Source organism: Bos javanicus, chromosome 2, assembly GCF_032452875.1.
Source record: "Bos javanicus breed banteng chromosome 2, ARS-OSU_banteng_1.0, whole genome shotgun sequence".
In the NCBI taxonomy this organism is placed as follows: domain Eukaryota; kingdom Metazoa; phylum Chordata; class Mammalia; order Artiodactyla; family Bovidae; genus Bos; species Bos javanicus.
The window spans coordinates 99,897,515-99,925,413 of record NC_083869.1 but is presented as its reverse complement, the minus strand read 5'-3'; the positions used below and the strand labels follow the sequence as shown (position 1 = coordinate 99,925,413).

Genomic DNA, 27,899 nt, shown 5'->3' with positions numbered 1-27,899 from the left:
CTTGCCCCCAATCCCTCCCAGAATCAGAGTCTTTTCCAATGAGTCAACTCTTCTCATGAGGTGGCCAAAATACTGGAGTTTCAGCTCTAGCATCATTCCTTCCAAAGAAATCCCAGGGCTGATCTCCTTCAGAATGGACTGGTTGGATCTCCTTGCAGTCCAAGGGCCTCTCAAGAGTCTTCTCCAACACCACAGTTTGCATACCTATTCTTTCTTCTCTTTCTTTCCTTTCCTCTCAACGTATTTGTTAGTTTTATATTCATTGCTTTATTCCCAAAATGGCACCTTGCTTTAATTTTATTTTCCAGTTTGTGCTTTAGTTAGTTTTGTTCTTAACTAGTAGATATAATTTTTTATTTCCTTTGTTCACTGGGTCAATCTATTGTGCTTTATTTTTGTTAGACTGTTTCGATTTTGCTTATGGGTATATTTGTACACGGAGAAGGCAATGGCACCCCACTCCAGTACTCTTGCCTGAAAAATCCCATGGACGGGGGAGCCTGATGGGCTGTAGTCCATGGGGTCACTGAGAGTCAGACACGACTGAGCGACTTCACTTTCATGCATTGGAAAAGGACATGGCAACCCACTCCAGTGTTCTTGCCTGGAGAGTCCTAGGGATGGGGGAGCCTGGTGGGCTGCTGTCTATGGGGTCACACAGAGTCAGAACCGACTGAGGTGACTTAGCAGCAGTATTTGTATATGTGTATATTCAGTCACATATTTTATTGTTGTTATAAACCTCTGCCTCTGCACTGGACTTTTGCAGTTCTGTGGAGTTTTCCTTTTTTTTTTTTCTTTTTTTCCTTTTTTCTTCCTTTTTTTTTTCCTCTCTTTTTATAATTTTAATTATTAATTTTTTAAACCTATTATACTTTTTCTACATTTACTCCTTTGTTTGCCTTTCCTATGGTTCTTTCCCCCTTGCAGTTAATCTTTATATAAATCTTCATCTACCTCTATTTAATTTTTCATATCTATTCTTGCTTTCTTTTCTTTCCTTCCTTTCCTTTCAAAATATTTCTTAGTTTTGTTTTCACCAATTTTTTCTCCACTTGGAACTTTCCCTTAATTTTGTTTTCTGGTTTGTATTTTAGTTAGTTTTGTTCTTAACTGGTAAGTATAATTTTTTATTTCCTTTGTTTGCCAGGTCAATCTACTGTATTTTTTGTTGGACTATTTTGACTTTGCTTATGGGTGTATATGTATATGTGTATATTCCATTGCTTTAAGTATTATCTGCCTGATTTTGTAACTGCCATTTGTCTGGGATTCATCTTTGATTTCTCCTTTTTGGGTATTTGTTTTAATCTCACTTAATGCCATAACAAACCACTAGTGGAATCTTTGTTCCTGACAAGAGATCAAGCCCTGAGCCTTTGGAGTGGGAGCACTGACTCAAGACCCTAGAGTACCAGACCACTAACCCTGAAAGTGAAAGAAAGTGAAGTCACTCAGGTCGTGTCCGACTCTTTGCGACCCCGTGGACTGTAGCCCACCAGGCTCCTCCATCCATGAGATTCTCCAGGCAAGAATACTGGAGTGGGTTGCCATTTCCTTCTCCAGGGGATCTTCCCAACCCAGGGATCGAACCTAGGTCTCCCACATGGCAGGCAGACACTTTAACCTCTGAGCCACCAGGGAAGCCCTACGGAGTATCAAATAGTGAGAACTCACACAAAGGAAACCACTTGAATACAAGATCCTGCATCACCCAACCACCAGTAGCACACGGTGCAGGCTCATCTAAACAACAAACAAAAGTACAAACCAATCATCAGCAGACAGGATTACCACCTCACTCAGCCTTGCCATCAGAGGAAAACAAACAAACAAAAAAACTCACCCTGTAGAAAGCTTACACAAACCACTGGGTCAAACTTAGGAGGGCAGAAACCAAAAGGAAGAAAGAATTCAACCTTGAAACCTGGGGAAAAGAGACCTCAAACACAGGAAGTTAAAAAAAAAAAAAGAAAAGGCAGAGAAATACTACACAAACGAAGGAACAAATTAGAAACACAGAAGTCCAAATAAATGAAGAGGAAATAGGCAAACTACCTGAAAAAGAATTCAGAGTAATGATAGTAAAGATGATCAAAAATCTTGAAAACAAAATGGAAAAAATGCAAGAATCAATTAACAATAGAAGAATTAAAGAATAAGCATACAGAGACGAACACCACATTTACTGAGAGTAAAAATACTCTGGAAGGAATCAATAGCAGAATATCTGAAGTAGAAGAGCGAATCAGTGAGCTGGAAGTTAAAATGGTGGAAATAATTTCTGAAGAGCATAATAAAGTAAAAAGAGTGAAAAGAAATGAGGATAGTGTCAGATATTGACCTCAGGGACAATATCAAACACACCAACATTTGAATTTAAGGCGTCCCAGAAGAAGAGTAAAAGAAAGGGTATGAGAAAATTTTTGAAGAGATTATAGTTGACAATTTCCCCAACATGGAAAAGGAAATAGTCAATCAAATCCAAGAGGCACAAAGAGTCCCATACAGGATAAACCCAAGGAGAAACCAAGACACATACTAATCAAACTAACAAAAACTAAACACAAAGAAAGATTAAAAGCAGTAAGGGAAAAGCAGCAAGTAACATACAAAGGAAACCCCATATGTTTAAGAGATGATCTTTCAGCAGAAACCCTGTAGGCCAGAAGGGAATGGCAGGATATATGTAAAGTACTGAAAGGAAAAATCTACAACCAAGATTACTGTACCTGGCAAGGATCTCACTCAAAATTGATGGAGAAATAAAAAGCTTTTCAGGCAAGCAAAAGTTAAGAGAATTCAGTACCACCAAACCAGCTTTACAACAAATGTTAAAGGGACTTATGTAGTCAAAAAATACAAGAGAAGAAAACAATCAACAAAATCAACCCCAAACAATTAAGAAAATGGCACTAGGAACATATATATCAATAATTACTTTAAATGTAAATAGATTAAATGCTCTAAGCAAAAGACAGACTGGTTAAATGGACACAAAAACAAGACCCATATATATGCTGTCTACAGGAAACTCACTTAAGACCTAAAGATGCAAATAGACTGAAAGTGAGAGGATGGAAAAATATATTCCATGCAGATGAGAAGCAACAGAAAGCTGTAGTAGCAATCTTCATATCAGACAAAATAGACCTTAAAATAAAGATGATTACAAGAGATCAGGAAGGACACTACATACTGATCAAGGGATCAATCCAAGAGGAAGACATAACAATTGTAAATACCTGTGCACCCAACATAGGAGCAAGGTGAAAAGACAACCCTCAGAATGAGAGAAGATAATAGCAAATAAAACAATGGACAGAGGATTAATTTCCAAAATGCACACGCAGCTCATACAACTCAAAGCAGAAAAGCAAACAACCCAATAAAAAAGTGGGAAAAAGACCTAAACAGACATTTCTCCGAAGAATACATACAGATGGCTAATAAACACATGAAAAGATGCTTTGCGATTAGAAAATCACAAATCAAAACTACAATGAGGTATCACCTCACACCAGTCAGAATGGCCATCATCAAAAAGTCTACAATCAATCAATGCTGGAGAGGGTGTGAAGAAAAGGGAACACTCTTGCACTGTTGGTGGGAATATAAATTGATAGAGCCACTATGGAACACAGTATGGAGATTCCTTAAAAAACTAGGAATAAAACCACCATATGACCCAGCAGTCCCACTCCTGGGCATACACCCTGAGGAAACCAAAATTGAAAAAGATACATGTATCCCATTGTTTATTGTAGCACTGTTTACAATAGGTAGAACATGGAAGCAGCCTAGATGTCCATCAACAGATGAATGGGAAAAGAAGTTGTACATATATACAACGGAATATTACTCAGCCATATAAAGGAACACCTTTGAGTCAGTTCTAATGAGGTGGGTGAACCTAGAACCCATTATACAGAGTGAAGTAACTCAGAAGAGAAAGATAAATATCGTATTCTAATGCGTGTATACGGAATCTAGAAAAAAAAGGTCCTGAAGAATTTATGTACAGGGCAGCAATGGAGAAATAGACATAGAGAATAGACTTGTGGACATGGGGAGAGGGAAAGAGAGGGTGAGATGTATGGAGAGAGTAACATGAAAATTATATTAGCATATGTAAAGTTGATAGCCAACAGGAATTTGCTCTATGGCTAAGGAAACTCAAACAGGGGCTCTGTATCAACCTAGAGGGGTGGAGTAGGGACGGAGATGGGAGGGAAGTTCAAAAAGGAGGGGATATATGTATACCTATGGCTGATTCATTTTGAGATTTGACAGAAATAACAAAATTCTATGAGGCAATCATCCTTCAATAAAATAATTAAAAAATAAATAAATAGGCAATAAGGCAAAATCCCAATAAGGCAAACATTAATGTTTACTAGAAGTAAAAAGAAAAAAAATTAAAATGTGACTTTTATATTACATTATTTTAGTATGTAAGTATATATGCATATTCCTTATAGATTGTAATAATTTTAAAATGTATAAATACAGTAGTTTTTTACACATTTTAATAAATGTGTAATAAATGTGTAATAAATGTGTAAATAAATGTGTATTTTAATAAATGTGTAAATAAAAATAAATAAATAGGCAATAAGGCAAAATCCCAATAAGGCAAACATTAATAATTACTAGAAGTAAAAAGAAAAAAAATTAAAATGTGACTTTTATATTACATTATTTTAGTAAGTATATATGCATATTCCTTATAGATTGTAAGAATTTTAAAATGTGTAAATACAGTAGTTTAATGTCATAGTTAATTAGCCTAAATGCAGTTACAGTACAATTTGTTTAATGGGTTATCAGAGTCTAGTTTTTTTATGTAGTTAGGGTCATTACAGAAAAAAAAATGTTTTTTAAGGAAAAAATGTATTAATAGTCTAAGTAATTAAGTAACCTTAGCATATCATTGGGAGAAGGCAAAGGCACCCCACTCCAGTATTCTTGCCTAGAGAATCCCATGGATGGAGGAGCCTAGTAGGCTGCAGCCCATGAGATCGCACAGAGTCGGACACGACTGAGCGACTTCACTTTCACTTTTCACTTTCATGCATTGGAGAAGGAAATGGCAACCCACTCCAGTGTTCTTGCCTGGACAATCCCAGGGATGGGGGAGCCTGGTGGGCTGCTGTCTATGGGGTCGCACACAGTTGGACACGACTGACGCGACTTAGCAGCAGCAGCAGCAGCAACAGCATATCATTGAATCAAGGATATAAAATGCTAAATGCTATCTTCAAAATTTTAACTAATGAGTAAATTACCAAGATAAAAATATTCTAATTCCATATGAAAAAAATATAACTGAATTTTAGATAATGCTAGTTTGGATTCCTTTTGACTCTTTGCTTCATTGCATTGTCTGGTTGTTTTCTTCAGAATATATTCCCTTTATTTCTTTTTGTCAATGAAATCTACTTTTGATCCTGTATAAGGTTTTTCTCTGTTGGTTTAGTAGTAAAACTAATTAGGCCATCATCCCATGGTTTGTGGGGCTGTGCTCATACATTTTTAAGATTTTTGCTATTTCTTTGGTACTTTTCCATTTTATCTGTCATGTGCTTTTTGTTGTGGTTGTTGTTTGTTTGTTTTGTTGTGTTTTGTTATTGTTGTTGTTTTTGTTCAATTACTAAGTCATGTCTGACTCTTTTTGACCCCATGGACGGAAGCATGCCAGGCTTCCATGTCCTTTACTCTCAAGGAGTTTGCTCAAACTCATGTCTACTGAGTCGGTGATGCTATCCAACCATCTCATCCTCCCTTGCCCCTTCTCATCCTGCCCTCATTCTTTCCCAGCAGCAGGGTCTTTTCCAATGTGTCAGTTATTTGCATTAAGTGGCCACAGTGTTGGAGCTTCATTTTTAGCATCAGTTCTTCCAATGAACATTCAGGGTTATAAATGATTATTAGAAGACCAGAAGATGGGAATAATGCTTTTTACTCTGAATTGTATCATAGTTTGTTTATATATGTCACCTCAAAATTCTCAGAATTCGTTGTCACTTTCTATCACACATATGTAACACTTTCTACCTTAAGAGCAGCTACTTATGTACTTATTGCAATTCCCTTATGCATGCCAAATTTTAAAGAAAATATTTTTGGTTTGGCTCATCTAGATAATCCCAAACAAAGCCTAGACCTGGCCTTGGCAAGTATTCATTATATACTTACTGAATGAAGGAATAAGGAATGAATAAATGAGTGGTTTATTTTGAACAAATTCAACAAAGTTAAGATTTTGAACAATGGTCTTTCTATAAGTTTAGAATGTATTCAAAGGAGCCATTCAGGCATTTTTGAAATCCTGTGTCAGAATTTGAGGGTTATAATTGAAACTTAAGCCCATTTAACTCAGTGAAATAAATATTGAATAATTACCATATTATATATAAAGTATACTGCTAGGTACTGTACAGGAGATTGCTGTTAAAAAATAAAAACAAAAGTAAATAACGTGCTACCTAAAGCTCATGACCTGGTTTGAGAGCCAAATAAAATTTTATAAAAGTTAAACACTAATGACCCTAAAATTTACTTTATCTCCATGAGCACTCATTTTCTCTTTTTCTATAATGATGTGATAAAATTCAGATGAAGCTGAGTAAAATGTGTTCTGAAGCCTATAATGCCCTTAGAAAGAAATAGAGGTTATTGGTTTTATAAGTAGCATTTTCAAAATTTTAATATAAAACTTAAAAATGAATAGATTTAAAAATAAATACACATTGATATTTAACACCTTATGTAAAATGTATTTTCTAATATTTTGAAAAACACATTCCTTGTGTCATTGTGTGATGTTTTATCTTTTTAATTTAATGTTTAAAAATAAATATTGAAAGGTTTTTATTGAAATAATTTATGAAATGTGATGAGTAATTTATTTTCCCTTTTTTCCTTAAACATGACTTTATGCTTTATATACATGAGTAAAAGTAAATGCATTTATATAACTTTTAAGTTTGTAGAAATATTTATGAAAACCAGTGGCTTTTAAAATTATACTCTGTGAGAAGGATTTTTCTTTCAAGTTTCAGTGTTACCTCAATTATTTGGAACTTCCAATTCTGTTTTATTATTTTTTAATTTTCTCTGAAATGAGTATCTTCTTTGGTTCTCTGCTTTGATTTACTTTATCACTTATAAAAACATGTATATATAACAATTTGGTTGATTTTAGCTAATAGAAAACTTGAGCTGTTACTTTGGGAAATGCCTTTAACACCAGAGCACTTATTCAAATGTGATTATTTCAGACAAATATTTTTTGAACATAACATATTCATATCATTATGGTAATTTAAAACATTAGTAGCAATGCAGATTATATTGATCATTTATGTATGCATCATTAAAATTGTTATAAATATAAAATATTATTTTTTTCAAATATGATATTTACTTTAATATTTACTTTTTAGAACTGATATAATTTTATAGAAATAATAACATCTTTAGCAGATTTTTGGTAAAATATTGAGAATATTGGCCTAATGTCAGAATATATAACAATATTTGCAGTAGGGCCTTTGATGCAAAAAAATGGTTTCATACACTGTCCCTTGTTTTCTCACTTTTTATGGCATGTCAGTGTCAATAAATTATTTTGTGGTAATGCAGGAACAATTATTTATGAAAATTAGGTAATCAGCACTGGCCTTGTGTTGGTTCGTTATTGCTGACAGACTATGTGGAGGAATTTTGGTATAATTGAACAAATCAAATTAGACATGCCTTTTAAAAAAGTAAGATGGGGATAATAATAATTAAATCTTCAAGCACAATGCCAAAGATGCTCATAAAAGTAATCAATTGTTAAGAGTGGTGGTAATGGTAGTCACAGTATTGTTGTGAAATACAGCAGCAGAAGTCGTTTTGAGCAATAAGAAAATGTCCTTCTACAGAAACTTAATCCCATGACCTAATTTGTTTTATCTATCTTTTCATACACTGCCACTTTCTACAAGGGATTTGAGATAACTGTGTCAGGAAAACAGAACTTAGCATGAATATTTTATGAGTTTTATATCCGTATGTCAGCAGGTAGAGATTTCATCAGATGTTTAGGATTGAGGCCTGCTTAGGAAATTAGTGTAGGATTAAAAGAACAAGTTTTAGGGTAAGGAGGTGAAATATTTTCCAGTGTTGTCATTTTTTAAGAATGTTAAATGTCACCTATGATGTAATTGTTCCTTTCTACCATTCTTGTAGTTCATGAACTTAAATACTTAGCACATTTTGGAGTTTAATATAATTATAATAGTATCTTTTGAAACTTATTGTTTCAGAAGTTGCCAATTGTGAATTGTTTCAGAAGTTGCCAGTTGAAGGTTCAATGTGATATTTATGTTGAAGGACTTTATAAGTTGTAATGTGCATATGAAGCATTAGTGCTGTGATAATGTAGGTATAGACAATGAAGAAAGTGATACAAATGAGGAGTGAGTACTCTTTTTCATTCTCTAGGAGATGAGAAAGATATCAACGTCTCTGGTGTTAATAAGCACATCATGTCCCTAGTTGCCAAGCATAGTTATTGAGTTACTGAGCAACTGAGGTTACTAAGTATAGCTTGGAGACCAAGCTAAAAACTATAATTTTTTAGCAAAAAACACCTTCTCAGAGAGAAAGGGAAAATTTATCTATTAAGAAAATAGCTGACTTTATTTATAAATTTGTTTCTAAATATCTTAGCCTTAATGTCTTTCAGTTGCATTAGGCAAGCTTTTTAAACAGTGAATGAAAAAAAGAAAATCAATACAGAAAGTTCTGCTACTGCAAAATTAGGTTATGAAGTGGGAAAAGAAGAAGAAAGAAAAATGCTTGTTTTTGTATAATTTGCTCATATGAATAGACATTTATTTATCTGTCCATCCATTATCCATGCAGCCTTCTCTGTCAGTCTATATTGCTATTTTATATCTATTTTTTTCTACCTGCTTATTTTTATGGATATGTATAATGATAACTTTAGGTTAAGAAAATAGACATTATAGTAATATCCATGTAAATCCTTTTTATAGTGTATATATGTTTATGGATTGTTAACATTACATTAGTGGATACTATTAATTTTCACTACTTCTAGAAAATTCACAAGCAATAAAATTGAACGATTGTCTCTCAATAAATCTATAGCAGGGTTTTTCAGTCTTGGCACTATTGAGAGTTTGGGTCTGAAGATTCTCTGTTGGGGGAGGGCAAGGGCCGTCATGTGCATGTAAGGTGTTTATTGGCATCCCAGATCTTTAGCCACGAGATGCCAGCCTACTCCAGGTGAGACAACTATAGATGTCTCCATTCCTGTTCCTGTTGTTTAGTTGCTCAGTCGTGTCCAACTCTTTTGTGACCCCATGAACTGTAGCCAACCAGCCTTCTCTGTCCATGGGATTTTCCAGGCAAGAATACTGGAATAGGTTCCCATTTCCTTCTCCAGGAGATTTTTCCAGTGCAGGAATCAAACTCACATCTCCTGCATTGGCAGGCAGATTCTTTACCACTGAGTCTCCTAGGAGGCTCAGACATTGCCAAGTGTCCCAAGGAGAGTGAAACACATCTGACTGAGAACCACTGCTTGATATCTATGTTCTGGTCTGTTTAAACTTATACTGTAAATATATATTAAGTCACAGCTGCTAACAATTAATTTTTAAGTTAAAAAATAAAAACACAGAAACATGTATCAGAATTAACAGATATGCAGATGATAGTATCATTTGAAATAATCTCAATTAGGAATATGTTAATTTAGCTTCAGAAAAGCAAATGTTCATATAATATTTGGGGAAAGTCACTTAACAAACTTGTTCTTTACCCCAGTTAACAATAGCATCATCTATCAAATCTCCCAAGCTAAACAAACTGCCAATGATTTCCTGGTTTTTTTTTTTTTCTTTAATTTCCATATCCAGTAGGTCACTAAAATGTTATTCCACCTCAGAAAAATAGTTGGAATCTCATCCCAGTTTACTTTCCATTCACTGCCACCATCATCTTTTGCTTGGCAAGAATTTTCTTACTTTTCTTTCTCCACCAGTCTTTCATCATCCTGCCCTATTTTTACATTGCAGCCAGGCAGATAATTCTACCAAAAAAACAGAACTTAATTTCCTTGTATACAGTGCCATTAAATCCCCATTGCTTGAAAGATAAAAAATTTAAATTTCTACATTACTTTCTTTTCCAATCGGATCTCCTGTCTTCCTGGCCTCATTTTCAGTTTGGGACTTTGAGACTTGTGAACACACCAGATTCTCTCAAGGCACTTTGCCATAAGACATACTATTTTTCTTCCTTGATTGTACAAACATACCTTACTAACATATTCAGTTCTTGAGTCTGAAGATAGAGGATTTGATAACAAGAGATATCATGCAATTTGAAATTGATTCTTAAATTTCAGGTATCAAGTAGATAAAATATGGAGATACAGAGACACCTTTATGTGCTCCCTTGTGTTTCCCAACTAATCACTTATTTTTATAACCTTTATGCTACAAATGCAACACAAATACTGAAAATGCCACAAAGCAAAAACTAAGGAGTTTATAAAGGCATACACTCTCATAAATATTAGTCTACATCAAGAAACAGTATTTTGCTAACCATCCCCAGAAACAACCATGTACCTCATCCTAGTCTCAAACCCATTTCTCTACAAAAGTAACCACCAGCCTTACTTATATAAAGTTACTTTCTTGTGATGTATGCATCCCAAGACAGTATTGTTGGATTTTATAAAGTTGTTGGGTTTTTTTTCAAGATTTATAATAATGGAAGACTTTTTTTTGTTGAGGTTTCCAGAATCACCGTTTTTGTTTGTTGTTTGGTTGGTTGCTGGTTTTTTATGGAAGAGTTCAGCATGTTCTTCTACCCTCTCTGAGTCCCCCAGATTGGCAGGTGGATTCTGAGACTTCATCATATTCATATTTAATTCCTTTGATGAAACCATATGTGGTGATGTGTTCAGCCAGAGGTGCATGATGACTGGTTGTGAGAACTGTCAAAGTTTTGAGGTTTTTGCCTGCTTGCAAACTAACAGGTTAGCCTGGCACTTGGTGGAGGAATTGGTGGAGGAGTTGAGACTCCATGGCAGAGCAATCAGCATCACTTCATGTTGACATTGTTTCCCCTCTCTCCTTGGGGAGGGAAGTGAACACAAAATGGATTTGTGTCACAATGGAACTCTGAGCTTAGGAAATTTCACTGTTCAAAAGAGGACCGCTAGCAAATTTTCCCTCTGCCCTGGAGGGGAAAACTATTCCAATCTTGTTTGCTACAAGCATCCTTGTAAAGTTAATCTGGAGCAAAAGCTGACACAAGCCATGCGGAAGAACCATGGAGAATCACCTCCTATTTCCTTGATCACTGTGATAACATTTGCAATGACCAGTACCTAGACCAATGACCAGTCTAGGTACTATATACCTAGAACCATTAACTATAAAAAATTCAGATTGACACTTCTCTAATTTTTAAAATAAATTTTATTTTTAGGAGTTTTAGGTTTGTAAGAAAGTTGTAAAGAAAGACTCGAGTTTCCCATGTAGATCACCTTCAGTTCCTCCATAGTTAACATCTTACATAAGTATGCTGTATTTGTTATAATTAATAAACCAATATTAATACTCATTTAAACTTTTTTCTTCTTTATTAGTTGGAATAGTTTATAAATTCATGCCTTTGTTCTAGTATTCAGTTACTCAGTGTTATAACTCATATAGAAAAAACAATGAATGCTTGATTATTTTATTTTATGTACTATTTTTTTAAGAAAACTAATTAGTTCTATATTACTTTCCAAAGGTAACTAATTCATTTGTATTCAATATTATTTTGATTTCACAAATTTAAATGTATTCATTGAACTCAATCATTTGTTATTAATCATTTTTGAAATTCAGACTTCCCAGTGAGTAGCCAAGTATGGTCTCTTCCAATTGCTTCTTGAACCCTTTTGACATGTCAATAGTGATTTGTGCTAATATCCTCTCTGGTATAATTAGATGTTTCAAGTTATTTTATAAACTTCTTGCTTCACATTCAGAATATGAAATTTCTCCAAGAAATTTGAAAATAATGTGTATTTCAAAGAGATTTTCAGGAAAGTGTATTTGAAAACCTGAAACTAGATCCTAGGTTTCTGTGTACTTAACCCCCAAACACAGCATAGCTTCTAATAAACTATAAATACACTTTGTTGAATGAATGAAGCCAAAATAGACAAAACATGTAATAGATAAAAAAAAAACTTTGAAATCAATATACTTTGTACCTTGTAAGTAATATATGTGCCATCTTAGAGGACACTAGTTATTTCTTCACTGTAAAATTTCAGTAAAGGGAAAAAAAAAGGCAGGGAATATGTAAGAGTGAAGTTGTTTATTTGAGGCTGCTGAAAACACACATACACAGACATATAAAAACATGTATCTCTTGATAGGAAATTGTGTCAAAAGAAGAATGTAAATTCTCAGAAATGGAAGGGAGAAATTTGTGACAGAATATGAAATAACTTTATATAAAATAAAGAGATGTTCAATGAATGAGGTTCTAAAATAACAATTTATGCATAAAGAAACACATATGTAAGAGTAAGCTCTCAAGTCATTACTTATCTTTCTTGGTTAAACTTTTTTTTTCCCCCTAAATGCCAGTCTAGTCATTAAACTAATATTGGAAGTGATGGAGAAAGTAACCACCATGAGAGCTGGGACCATGTCTGTTCTGAGTACCACTGTGTCTCCAGCATCTAGAACAGTACTTCTTAATATTAGATACATAATAGACAGCTGTTTGGACTTCCCTGGTGGGTCAGACGGTAAAGCGTCTGTCTACAATGTGGGAGACCCAGGTTTGAGACCTGGGTTGGGAAGATCCCCTGGAGAAGGAAATGGCAATCCACTCCAGTACTATTGCCTAGAAAATCCCATGGACAGAGGAGCCTGGTAGGCTACAGTCTATAGGGTCGCAAAGAGTCGGACACGACTGAGTGACTTCACTTTCACTTTCAGACAGCTGTTTAATGAGTACTTGGATGGATGGCTGGATAGATGAATGGACAGATGCGTGGATGCATCGATGCATGGATGGTTGAAGCTAAAATCAGAGACTTAAGAACTTTTTTGAGAAAAGAAAGTCAAGTGCATATTTATTAAATGCCTTCTATGTGTCAAATCTTTAGGTATAAATTTGTTTAGTTTCGAAATTAAGTAAAAATAATGGATTTAATGTTTTTTTCTCGAAAAGTTGATTAAGAACACATATTTAATCACGTATTATGATGTGGGCAATATAGCTAAGAAGTAACTCTCCAAATAACTTGCTTTTTCCATCTGGTAATGGCATTCAGCCCTTTTACATTAGCACTCTTTTGTTATATTTATATTGTATATTCATGAATAGAGTCTCATTTGTGCATATCCATTTGAAAAGACCTCTAGTTTCTTGGCACCTTTGAAGATACTCTTTAAAAATTTTAAGTTTATTTTTGTACATCTTAATATACTTTGAATCTAGAAATACCAGGATCCTGTAGTTTCTTTTGAAATGTGTTCTGGCTTACTTTTTTCATAAAGAAAACTTAGAGTATGGTATTTCTAAGTCAAAATTTAGCTCATATTGCAATGGTTGTCACTTTTCAAGGAGTAATTGACACCAGTTTTCCAAAGCTATATCTGAAATGATTGGAATTTTAGAGCTCTGAAATAAGACAAATCTTTGTTTTTTTATTTCTTCATTCACTTTTTTTGTCTATGCTACTTTGGGTATATTAGTTAACTTTAGTTTCTTCATCTATAAAATGGAGATAATAGCACTTAATGAGTTGATGTGACTAGGACATGATATAAGACCTATAAAAATTTCACACACAGAAAACCCTAAATAAATATGAGTTAATATAGTTATTAGAAATAGTTAACATCCACTTAGAAAGTTTTGACTTGGATAAGGATGCTAAATATGAAAAGCATTTTAGTGCCTATTTTCAAGACCCTGATCTCAATTCATATCATGTCTGTAGTCCTAACTGTACCTACAGATGGCTATAGGTACATAGTCTGCTGTGTTTGTTTGACGTGAACATTAAGAACATTGTAACTAACATAAGACCTTGTTGTCACCAGCAAAGATGACTCAAGAAAGTATTTATTCTTTATAAATTAATTAATCCTTTTATTTTCCGTTTTTACAGGCAAATATTTACATGGATATTAAAGTGTATCTTGGCAGGCTTGTCAAATTCAAGCCTGGTACTTTGGCTGTACCATTTCTGCAACCGCTCACCCTTTCATTTAAAAATAATAACAGACCAGTCACGAAAGCAGTCACCTCTAACTTCTGAATCCTCAAAGGCCATTTCTCAGATGCTTTGTAGGAAGGGCAGCTGTTATCATAGTGATTTCACGAGGGCACATATTCCTCCTTTACATTTTGAGAGTGGAAAATTCATATTTATAAAAGACCTCAAACGTGAAACTATATTGTAACTCAATTGTAGATTGAAATGGTATCAAGTAATTCTCTCATCTAAACTTTGGTAATACATGTTATTCCTTTAGAAATAGAGAAATTCCTCCATTCTCCAGGGAATCTTCCCAACCCAGGGATCAAACCTGAGTCTCTCACATTGTAGGCAAATTCTTTGCAATTTGAGTCACCAGGGAGCTATCAGTAATTTTATTATGGCCTCCCTAATTACCTCATTTTAATTTAATTAACTTTTTATTATTATTTTTTTTATTAAAGACCAGACTTCAAATACAGTCACATTCTAATATACTGAGAGTTAAGATTTCCACATACAGGCTAAAGGAACTATCATTCAGACCGTAACAGGCAATCTGACAGAAGTCTACAACTTTATGTACTGTGCAGCACCAGTTTTAATTTATCAACTCTAATACCAGATATATATTTCCTTGCGTATTATTTGCTTGCATTCCTAAACTACACAAAGTATTTATAACTTTTTTATAACAACTAAAAATAATATGTTGAAGACATTGATCATCTTTTGAAGATCTTCAGCTTTTGAGTATTTAGCAGAAATTTTGTGCTGTATTTCAGGAGAGAAATTAAAACTAGATAAGTTGTGCAAGGTCAATAATTAATGGAGACAAGTCAAATTAAACTGCAGCACCTAAAGTAAAACACTGGGCTGTATTGTCCTAACCGATTTGTTCTCTATGGAGAAAAATATACATCACATGTAAATAAAAATAAATACTGCAATGCTTTGATTCATGTGTAGTCTCAGATGTATAAAAGTACTGACAGTATTTTTAATTGAAGTATATTTGATTTAATGGGACGACCCAGAGGGATGGTATGGAGAGGGAGGAGGGAGGAGGGTTCAGGATGGGGAACACATGTATACCTGTGGCGAATTCATTTCGATATTTGGCAAAACCAATACAATTATGTAAAGTTTAAAAATAAAATAAAATTAAAAAAAATAATATTATATTAGTTTCAGGCTTGTGACATAATGGCAATATTTTTAGTACATTATGCTCCATTTAAAATTACTATAAAATATGGGCTATATACTTGGTGCTGTGTTTTTGTAACATTTATTTATACATAGTAGTTTGTGACTCTCAATCTCCTATTCCTATCTTTCCCGTTACTTCCCCTCTCCCCCGTAGTTTATTTTCTGTCTAAGAGTCTGTTCCTGTTTTCTTATGTTAATGTGTTTGTTTTATGTTTTATAATCCATATATAAATTATAACATATAGTATTTGTTTTATCTAACTTATTTTGCTTAGCGTAACACCCTCTAGGTCCATCCATGTCTTTGCAAATACCAAATTTCATTCTCTTTTATGGCTGAGTAATATTCCTTTGTGTGTCTGTATGTGTATATGTGTATGTGTGTGTGCAGATGTATATAGATGTGTATATGTGTGTGCACATGTATGTATATAGATGCATACATGTGTGTACATATACCACACATTCTTTATCCATTTATCTGTTGATGGACACTAGACACTTAGATTTCTTCCATGTCTAGGTGACTGTAACTCATACTTTCATGGACACTGGAGTGCATGTATCTTTTCAAAATAGTGTTTGTGTTTTCTTCAGATATATACCCAGGAGTGGAAATCCTTCATCATATGGTAGTTACATTTTTACTTTTTTGAGGAACCTCCTTAGGGTTTTCCATAGTGGTTCCTCAAGTTGACACACCTTTCAGCATTATGTGAGTTCCTTTTTCTCCACATCTTCAGCAACATGTGTTATTGGTAGACTTTTTGATGATAGTCATTCTGACAAGTGTGAAATAATATCTCATTGTGGTTTTGATTTGCATTTCTCTGTTGATTAGCAATGTTGAGCATCTCTTTATGTGCCTATTGGCCATCTTTATACCTTCTTTGGAAAAATGCCTATTCAGGTCTTCTACTGTATTTTTTTAAATTGAGTTGTTTATTAGTTACTGAGCTGCATGAGATCTTTAATATTACAAATAGTAAATTCTTATCAGTCATATAATTTGCAAATATTTTCTTCAATTAAGTAGGTTGTCTTTTTGTTTAAGTTTTATTTTTATTTTCAAAGTCTTTTAAGTGTAGTTAGGTCCCATTTGTTCATTTTTGCTTTGGTTCACTTTGCCTTAGGTGACATACCCAAATTATTGCTATGATTTATGTCAAAGATTTATATTCTGCCTATAATTTCCTATAGGAATTTTATGGTTTCTGGTCCTATATTTACCACCACCAGTTACTGAAGAGATTATCTTTTCTCCATTGTATGGTTTTGTCTCCTTTTGGGTAGTATGGAAATTCAGAATTCTTCCAGTACATGAGGACTTACTCAGTGGCTCAGCTATAAGGAATTCACCTGTAATTCAGAAGATGCAGGAGATGTGAGTTTAATCCTTGGATTTGGAAGATCCCCTGAGGGGAAAATGGCAATCCACTGTAGTATTCTTGCTGCAAAAAAAATCCCATGGATGGAGGAGCCTGGTGGGCTACAGTTCATGGGGTCACAAAGAGTTCAACAGGACTGACATCCTTCTATTTCTTAGTATCATCTTCAACTCCCTTCATCAGTGAAGAGTGTGTCTCACTGTGTCTTAGAGCTTCATCAGTATCTTAGAGTTTTCACATTATATGTTTTTTCCCTCTCCTGTTAAGTTTGTTTCTAGAAATTCTTCTATTTTTGATAAAATTGTAAATATGATTGTTTTCTTGTTTCCTCTTTCTCATAGTTCATTTTTGTTATATAAAAAACAACAAATTTATGTATATTAATTTTGTATCCTGAAACTTAACTGATTTTGTTTATTAATTCTAATAGTTTTTTTGGGAGGAGGGATGCTGAGACTTTAAGATTTTCTATATATAATAACATGCCATATTCAAATAATAGTTACAAATGCCAGTTTTACTTCTTACTTTTCTTCTCTCAGTTTGGATGCCTTTTACTTCCGATCGCTGTGGCTAGTATACTTCCAATACTGTGTTAAATAGGAGTGGTGAGAATAATAGTCTTTGTCTTTTTCCTGATTTTAGAGGAGAAATTTTAACTTTTCCCTGTTGAGTATGATGTTAGTAGTGGGTTTTCTCAAATGGCTTTTATTATGTTTCCTCTGTACTAACATTAATGAGAGTTCTTATCATGAACGAATGTTGAATTTTGTCAAATGTTTTTTCAGTGTCTATTGAGATGATGGTGTAACTTTTTTCTTCCTTCCTTTTGTTAATGTGGTGTGTCATATTGATTGAGTTGCAATATTAAATCATCCTCGCCTCCCTGAAATAAATCCCACCTTATCTAAGTGATCCTTTTTATGCATTGTTGGATTTGGTTTTTCAATATATTGTTGAAAAACTGTTTGTCTTTATTCACTAGAGATACTTACCTGTAATTTTATTATTTGTAGTGTCTTTGCTTTTTCTATTGGAGTAATGGAAGGAGTTTGAAAGTGTTTATCTTCTATATTTTTTGAAAGGTTTGGGAAGGATAGGTATTGACTGTTCTATACTTGTTTGGTGGAATTCTCTCATGAAGCCTTTGGTTCCTATACTTATCTTTATTTGTCGTTTTTGATTACTGATTCAGTCTCATTACTAGTGATCATTCTGTTCAGACTTTCTATTTCTGCACAATTTAGTCTTAGAAGATTATCTATTTCTAGGAATTTTTACTTTATTCTAGGTTGTCCAGTTTGTTAACTTTATTGATAGTAATCTAATATCATCCTCTATATTTCCATGATGTTCTTTGCAATTTTTTGTTGTTCATTTCTGATTTTATTAGTTGAGCTCTTTTTTTTTTCCTTATGAGGCTTGCCAAAGTTTCATCACTTTTATTTTTACCAATAGTGGAAGTCACTCAGTCATGTCCAACTCTTTGTGGCCCAAAGAATTCTCCAGATCAGAATACTGGAGAGGGTAGCCATTCCCTTCTCCAAGGGACCTTCCCAGTCCAGGGATCAAACCCAGGGCTTCCACATTTCAGGTGGATTCTTTACCAACTTAGCCACCAGGGAAGCCCAAGAATACTGGAGTGGATAGCCTATCCCTTCTCCTGCAGATCTTCCCGACCCAGAAATTGAACTGGGGTCTCCTGCATTGCAGGTGGATTCTTTACCAGTTGAGCTACCAGGGAAGACCACCTCCTCTGAATTTTATTGATTTTTCTATAAGTTTTTAAAATCTCTTTCAATTTTTTTCAGCTCTAATCTTTATTATATCCTTCCTCCTACTATTTTTGGCTTTGCCTATTCTTTTTCTTTTACTTTAGATATATTAGATTGTTAATTTGAGATAATTCATGTTTCTTAAGGAAGACCTGCTTTGTTGTAAACTTTCTTCTCACAGCTAATTTTGTTGCATTCTGTAGATATTGGAATGTTGTGTCCACTTTCATTTGTCTCAACATTTTTTTTTTTAAGTTTCCTCTTTGATGTCATCATTGACTCACTGGTTATTTAATAGTATGTTGCTTAGCCATTGTGTGTTTATTTTTTCCCCTCTTGCAATTGCTTTCTAGTTTCACACTTTTGTGGTTGAAAAGATACTTGATATGATTTCAATCTTATATTTAAAGTAGATTGCTTAGTTGCCTAACGTGATCTGTGCTGGAGAAGGTTTCTTGTTCAATTGAAAGTAATGTTTTTTCTGCTATTTTAGGTGGAATGTTCTCTATATAGAGATCTATTAACTTTTTATGATAGAGTGTGTAATTAAGTCCAATGTTCCCTTATTGTTTTTTGGTCTGGATAATCTATCCATTGATGTAGGTCAGCCCTACTATTATTTTATTATAAATACTATAAAATCTCTATTCAAGTCTTTATATTTTCTTTATTTAGGTTCTGTGTTAGGTGTATAAATATTTACAAGTGTTATACTTCTTGTTAGATTGAACCCTTATCATTATGTAATGTCCCTATTTGTCTCTTGTTAGAGTCTTTGTTTTAAATTGTATTTTGTCTAATATAAATATTGTTATTCTAGCTCTCTTTTTGATTCCCTTTGCATGAGATATCTTTTGTCTATATTTTCACTTTTGTGTGTATTTATATATATTTAGATCTGAAATGGGTTTTGTATAAGCTGGTCATATCTGAGCACTTCCTTGTGGGGGTGGAATTGTTGGTTAGTATTTTTTTTTTTCTTTTTTCCCTCCATTCAGCCACCTTATGTCTTTTGACTGGGGGCATTTAGTCTATTTACATTTAACATAATTTTTGATAGGTATGCTTTTTGCCATTTGGTTGTTTTCTGATTGATTTTATATTTCTTCTCTGTTCCTTTATCCTTCTCTTATCCTATTCCCTTGCAGTATGATGATTTTCTTTAGTGGTATATTTGCATTTTTAAAAATTTTATGTTTTGTGTATGTAGTGTAGGATTTTGGTTTTAGTTTGCTATGATGTTCATGTGAAATCCCTTCAAGAGTTGAATCTTGGTTCCCCATAGTCCTCCTGCTCTTCCAGATGTAAGTTCTGCTTATTTTTAAAGTCAGTATTATGGAGTTTTATCTTCCCAGTGCAAGCCCAGCCTAGAAAGCTTTATGTGGGGATCAGATCCCTTGCTTCTCAGGGGCAGCCTTCATGGTTGTGATATACCACTACTTCTGCGTGGCCACTGGAGAAGGAAATGGCAGCCCACTCCAGTATTCTTGCCTGGAGAATCCTGTGGATGGAGGAGCCTGGTGGGCTGCTGTCCATAGGGTCACACAGAGTCGGACACGACTGAGGCGACTTAGCATGCATACCTGCATGGCCACACCGAGAGTGAGAGTTCTGATCAGACCACATCTGCCCGACCTATATCTCAATGTGTCCTTTTCTCTGTATCCTTAGCTGTGGAAGACCTGTTCTGCTAGCCTTCAGGTAGTTTTAAGAGATAATTGTTGTGTATATAGTTGTAGTTTCAGTGGGTCCACAAAAAGGAGCAAACTCAGGATCTTCCCAGTCCACACCTTGGTCCAGAAACAATAAGTCTCAATAGTTTTGTACATTTTAAATAATTATAAAAGAATATTAAAATGGCAGTTTGGAATACTTGTGTATGATATCTAATTGGATGTGAGTACATTAGAGACACTAGAGTAGAAGTTAAGAATTCAGAACTATTTTGACTTGCTACAGAAAGTCTTAACAAAAAATGGTGTTATCTTCAAAGATGCTTATAGTAAAGAAAAATAACAAGGATTTGGTATATAATTTGAGTAGGAAAAAAAATCTAGAAAACAACATTTTATGCATTTAGCCAAGAATGTATTATTATTTTTAATGTGTGCAAAATTGTCCCTAACCCCTGATTAAATATTCAAAAATTGTGAGGTACTGCAATCACCTGAATTTTAAGGTAAATGAATATTTAAGGAACTATTCACTATTCTCACTAAGTACCAAATTAAAGAAAATCAACTATGATTAAAGAATAGGGAATTATTTCAAATAAAAAAAGGAACAGTGGTTATAAGAATTGTGAAATGCAATAGAGATTTAGAAACAATAAAGATTGATTTTTCTGGAATCATCTGAAGGTAAATGGAAAGCCCAGTGAATCAGTACAATCTCTTCTAATTTTTGGTTGAATGACAACCATATCCTGGAAAGTATGTAACTGCAGTTTTCACATTTTTTTTCTTTAAGTATTTTGTAAGAGAAAATGGTTATAAATTTATGTCCTTCAGAACAAACCATGCATTTCCCCCCCTAGGTTTACTGCTAATATGGTATGAGAAGTTGGTCAAATTTCTTTCATTTTTCCATTTCTTTTTATTTCCATCATCCAGTGGCGTGGATATCAAATTGTTCCTTGGATTAGATGTGTTTTGAAGCATGTAAGGGTTTAATGATTGTCAGTACTATTCACTCGAACAAAGTCTCTGTGGAGGCATACACTGACAATGAAAGTCAGTTTTAGTCAGCAGCAGCTTACACAAGGAGCGGGATATCTGTGGGTGAATATTGGTAGGCATTCAGTCTTCAGTTGACAGAATAGGCAGTTTCCTAAGGCTAAACATAACTGAACCAGAACCAGAGCCTGAGTTTTCTCTTTTCTGATGCATTCTAATGATTTCTATTTAGAGTTGTGGTCCTTGGACACAGTCATGATTGTGTTGTTCAAATAATGTGTTTTTTTTTTTTTAATTATCAGAAATTTCATTGAATCATTTTCAGTGAAAAACAATATCTAAAAAGACCTTAAGCATTGCATTCTACTTTTTAATTCAACAGCCATCTGTTCAGTGCCAGGGTCTGTTCTAATGGCCATAGCATACACAGAAACAATATAAGGAACCAATTCTGTAATTTAGGAATAAATCAGAAGTTGAAGAGGTAAGATATAAACATACCAAAGGCCACATGAAAAAGAAATTAGAAGCAATGGTTTTTATTTTGTCTTCAATTCTGATTGTCCACAGATAGTTCATCTGCCTTAGCTATTAACAAAGATAACATTACTTATAATAGTTAGCATTTGTTGAACTCTTACAAACATGTCCCTTATATCTTCTATTCTTTATAACACCTTTATAAGAGAGGTATTTGCTATTTACTTTTTAAGAAGAAACTGAGGCTCAGATAGGATAAACAACTTGGTCAAGACCACAAAGCTGGAAGGCACAGCCCAGCTTTGCCTGGCAGTTGAGCTCACATTTCTTACCATATGTTTAACTCTCTCTCTATATATATATACATTTATATATAAATATATATGTATATATATGTACATATGTAAGATATGTATATATATGCGTGTGTGTCTGTGTGTGTGTGTGTATTGGGGAAGTTGTTAGATAAGTCCATATGTTTCAAAGTAGTCTTTATTATTTAAATAGTTTTTAGAAAGTAAAAGGCCCATGCTATTCACATTCTTTCTAGTGGCTGAAAGGAGAGGAACAGTGGATAACTAACATGATTATTTGACCTTATCAGATATTGTGAGCTTAATTGGCACTTAGATATCTCTTGACTTTTCACCCACATTGCCTAGTGACCTGACAATATTAACTCAAAACTATGTTACTGGTGGGCTGCAGTCCATGGGGTTGCTAAGAGTCAGACACGACTGAGCGACTGACTTCACTTTCACTTTTCACTTTCATGCATTGCAGGAGGAAATGGCAACCCACTCCAGTGTTCTTGCCTGGAGAATCCCAGGGGTGGCGGAGCCTGGTGGGCTGCCGTCTATGGGGTCGCACAGAGTCAGACACGACTGAAGCGACTTAGCAGCAGCAGCAGCATGTTACTGGCTGTTTTTCAGCATTAAGCAACCTTACCATTACTAAGTCTCTTCTTATAATTTTATTTGCAATCAATATGCCTTGTAGTTCATGTCATCAGCAGTGGAGTTTCCTACTGAGATGTTTCAAGATATTTGTTCATGGCAGAGTATTAAGAGTACCTACAAGAATGTGACTATAAATTCCATAAAACAAACAGAAATAAAACAAAACAAAACAAAAAAGAAGCTAGGACAAATTCAAGCCATATTTGTGGCTTTTAAATGTAACATTTTATATTCATCTCCTATAATTCTTTAAAAATTACTTGGTTCCATGAGACCCTCTGGATATAAAAGGCTAGAGCAATAAATTTTTGACTGAGGGATTTTCTATAATCTTTCTTCTAATATTTACATAATTAGCTGGCTAGGGAGAAGGGATGTTTGGGATGAGGTGAATAGCATCTCTACCATCATTATTATCAGAAAATTTGTCATGAATAAATTAGATATCACCTACTCATGGGTGGCTTTGTTCAAAATGGTTTGAACATATGGTTTCTCAACATGAACATACCATGATACCCCAATATTCCCATAGCAGAATAATTATTTGTTAAGCTAATGTTTAAGTTACATGTATTATTTTGCAAGACCAGAGTGTAATAAATAAGCAGCATGGATAATGAAAGAGATTCATTTTAGACACAAAAATCTCAATTAAATCAGTAAATCCCTTCAGTCCCAGAATCTGGTCAAAGGAGTAACTGTTGTTTTTAACCTGACTTTTCATGAAGATAATAAAAACGTTTCTAAGAATAATTACATACATTAAATAATATGTGAATGCAAAGATGTTCTTAGTTATATCTTACTTTCTCATTTGGCTAAAGGCACTTGGAGCACCCTCTTCTATGATTAGTTGATCTTTATATGGTCACTGTTGTTCTTTGCTCATATCTATAACACTTTTTATACTAGAGTCTTCATTATTTGTAGGTTATTTGTAGCCTCTGCTAATGTGTGGCCAAAAAGCCCATGCCAAGTGGTACATCTTTTTCAGTTAATAACTACAAAGAGTTTATAAACACTAATAAACACTGCAGAATTTCTGCTGACATTGTGTCTTTGCTCATAAACCCCTTCTTTTTCCTGAGTGTGCTTCACCTGTGTTTTCTCTAATAATCCCATCCCTGTGACCTTCTATCCTATGATAAGCCAATAGATTTTTACGGTTTTTATTAAAAAAGAGCCACTTCCTAGGTGAAGTTAGAGCTAATCATGAGTTTGTTAGGAAGAATGATGGATATTATAACACGTTTTAGCCAAAGGATTAATAATATTGATTATACCCTATACTCCAACTTTTATCATAGTGCCGTCATCACTGTAATCCAGAGTACTTGATAATTATTATATACAAGCTAAAAATAAATTGTTTTTATAATGAATGAAATAATTTTACTTTTGGACAAAATGATGTTAAAAAGAGTTTGTGATCTCTATTTTAAGAATGCAAACAAATATTAGCTCAATCATTTTTAACAGTGGTTGGAGGAGAACCCATAGGGCTCTGCAGCTATACAATGTCAGACAGGTATAGTTTTAAAGCATGCTGTAGCATGCAAGCAATGCATGCCTCTGCTGATCTTTAACCCCTCTTTTCCATTCATCTCTTCGATCCAAAATGCTCAGTGTCTCAGGAATTCCTGTTGTGGCTCAGAGTTCCCGATTTGATGCCAGACATGAGTAGTTTCATGTTTCTCTTGCCACTTTGTCACCACTTCTCTCTGTTTGCATTATACTTGTCATGGTGACCAGTGGTAGTGTGTTTATCCTTTGGGCCTGGAATAAGAATATAAATGAAGACTTACTTGTTGTGCGCCTTATTATTTACTTATAAATCAAGCAACTATTATTCAATCAAATGAATTCTATCTCCCATTTTGACAAATATATCTTTATAACAACCTGGAAAGCCAAGTGAAATGTTAGAATTTTTGGACTCCTCAGGATTATGGTCGTGTATAGAGAGATGGCCTTCAGCTTGTAGCCCTTACATCACTTAGTTCTATCCATATTCTGAGAGGCCTTGCACAGAAGTGAATGGACACTCTGGCCCACACATCCGGGATCTATACTCCCCCTTAAACATTTAATTAAACACACTCCCCCTTAAAGATCTGCCCCTGGACCACCCCATCCTTCCATGGTGCGCTCACATTGGTGGCACAGTCTATTGTCTGTGGACAGAACACACCTGGGAAAGATGATATCACTGACCCTAAATAAATATTTGGTGAGGAGTGGGCTTTTGAGGAATGAAATTCTGGGTTCACAGAGGTTTGCAGCATGATCTATCTAGAAGAGAGGATTGCAGGCTACAGATAGGTATCCTCTGACTCTTCAGACTACCTAGTGGTGAAGGTATGGCCAGTGAAGAGACACAGTGTTTAACAAACATTTGTCGATCTCTTACTGAGTAACAGTACTGATCTTGTTATATGGGACACAGGAGTGAGCAAATTAAATGGTTGTACTAGTAGTGCCTATATTCTGGGAAAAGGCGAGAAAGACTATAAATATTAAATGTGGTATATATAAAGTATACAGTATGTTAGGGAGTGAAAAAGATGAAAGTGGGTAAAAGTGGGAGGGTCACCATATTAAATAGGTCAATCAGAGGTGATCTCAACTGAGAAAGTGAAACTTGAGCAGAAACCTGACGGCAGTGAGAAAATCAGCAAAGAAGATAGCAAGAAGGAGTGAAACTCAGGCTCTTAAAATTGCACTGATCACTTTGAGGTAGGACCATGCTCAGCATACTGAAAGAACAACAAAAAGACCAGCAAAACTGGAAAGAGTGAGCAAGGTGTTAAAGTTAAAAAGAGAAGTCAGAAAAAGAATGATGAACAGATCATATAGTACAGAGTTGTCCATTAGAAATGCAATGAGAGGCATAAAAATGTAATTTTTAATTTCCATGTAGCCACAACATAAAGGTACAAATAAACAGGTAAATTCAGCTTTAATAATGCAGCTAATATAAATCAATTTATCTAAAATGTTTTCATTTCAACATGTAATCTTTGAAATCCATAATATGTTTTACACTGACAGCATATCTCATTTCATACTAACCATATTTCAGTTGTTCAGTGGACATCTATGACTAGTGGTTTCTCTATGGGAAAACACAAATAGAGGTTTTGACTCATTATTTACAGAATTTTATTACTGTGAGTGACTTGGGAGACATTTCAGTTTTAAGAAGTGTCATGACTCGATTTATGTTTTTAAAATATCAGGGCTAGGCTTTACTGAGAATACACCAGAAGGCACCAAGAGCAGAGACGATTATAGTGATCTTGATAAAGAATGATGGTAGCTCAGAGGATACCAGTGGATGTCATACATGCTTGGATCCTTAATCCTTTTAAAGATAGATGTGAATGGGAATTCAAGAGTACCCCAAGACTTTGGCCTGAATAATAGGAAGATGAATTGACATCAGCTAAGGTGACAAAGGCTGTTGGTAGGATGTGGAAGGTTGACAGACATTAAGCTTTGTGTATGTGTATCTGAGAAGTCTGTGAGGCATCCAAGTGAAGATGCAGAGTAGGCAGTTGGATATGAATCTGGAGTTTAGGAGTTTGGAGGTAATAATAGTTTGGAAGACAAGCGGTAAGAGTAGACAGAGAAAAACAGAGGACCAAAGCCTGAAGATGGGACATCTGACATAAAGAGATCTAAAAATAGTCTGAAATTGGCATTAAATAATATCAAATTTGTTCACACTTCTGAATTATATATTTTTTAAAATATAAGACCTATATTTATTACTGTTCTTATATGCATTTGGGACTTCCCTTGTGGCTCAGTGGGTAAAGAATCTGCCTGCAATGTGTGAGACCTGGGTTTGACCCCTGGGTTGGGAAGATCTCCTGGAGAAGGGAACAGCTACCTACTCCAGTATTCTGGCCTGGAGAATTCCATGGACTGTATAGTCCATGAGGTTGCAAAGAGTTGGACATGACTTTTATTTATATGTATTTTATCAAAAACTATAGCTTTAGATGAAGCCTAAAGTCTTTTTGTGAGTTTTTTTTTTTTTTTGCTTTAAAATATCTCACAAACCTTCAAATAATTAATTTATAGACAACTACATTTAAACAGCATAGTTAAAATAAAAATTGTTTTAATAATTAAATTAGAAACCATAATCAGTATCTAATGCAAATTGTGTGTATCTAATGCATATATGTACAATATGAATTATATATATATAGTCAGAAATATATTGATATAAGACAATTGTTCTTTGATTTCTATAAAATTAAACAATAATATAGCAGCTTGAAATCTGTCCACAGTCTACAAATTAATGCAACTTTATTTTGTGATAAGTTTACCAGTTTATTTTTAAAATATAAGGATTGATAGTTATGTGTTCTTATCTAATTTTGGTCTGTCAGAGAATGAGATCTTTATTCTTTTAATTATATTCAGATCTCAGACATGAAGAGTACTTCATACAATAAAATTCAGTAAATTATTTTTACTGTAAACACATTCTTGACTTAAAAATAAAATGCAAATCACTCTTCAAATGAAATTCTAACCCTTGTGATCTTGTGTGTCAAGGCAATTATTTATAATATGGTATGGAAATTAGTATATTCAATTAAAAGCTGAAAGTTAGAATTAAATAACTCAATTTTATCTACTTGACTATGTAAACATACTGACAGTTTTAAATTGTTTGACACAGGCCATCGTTTGTGTCTTTTCAGTCTATACGAGAAGTCACAGGCTACGTGTTGGTGGCTCTTAATCAGTTTCGCTATCTGCCTCTGGAGAACTTACGCATTATCCGTGGGACAAAGCTTTATGAGGATCGATATGCCTTGGCAATATTTTTAAACTACAGAAAAGATGGAAACTTTGGACTTCAAGAACTTGGACTGAAGAACTTGACTGGTAAGGAAAACATACAAAACAGCAAATATACTTGAATTATCAATATAATGTGATAGACACACACAGATGTGTACATGGTTTCTGCAGCATGTATTACATTGAGGAACTTTATAAAGCATTGAAATACATATTAATACTACTTATTCATTTTGTGAGAAATGATGCTCTACATTGCCCCAGTTTTA

At 34.2% G+C, this 27,899-nt stretch overlaps 1 protein-coding gene across 6 annotated transcripts in view; it reads left to right on the top strand.

Moving 5' to 3' along the window:
• ERBB4 (erb-b2 receptor tyrosine kinase 4) overlaps positions 1-27,899 on the top strand; it is a 1,283,620-nt gene that overhangs the window by 682,165 nt on the left and 573,556 nt on the right. For all 6 annotated transcript variants that reach the window (XM_061383869.1, XM_061383859.1, XM_061383854.1 and 3 more), the window contains exon 3: positions 27,528-27,714. In XM_061383869.1, the coding sequence (XP_061239853.1) occupies positions 27,528-27,714 (187 nt within the window). The remainder of the gene's footprint in view (positions 1-27,527; positions 27,715-27,899) is intronic.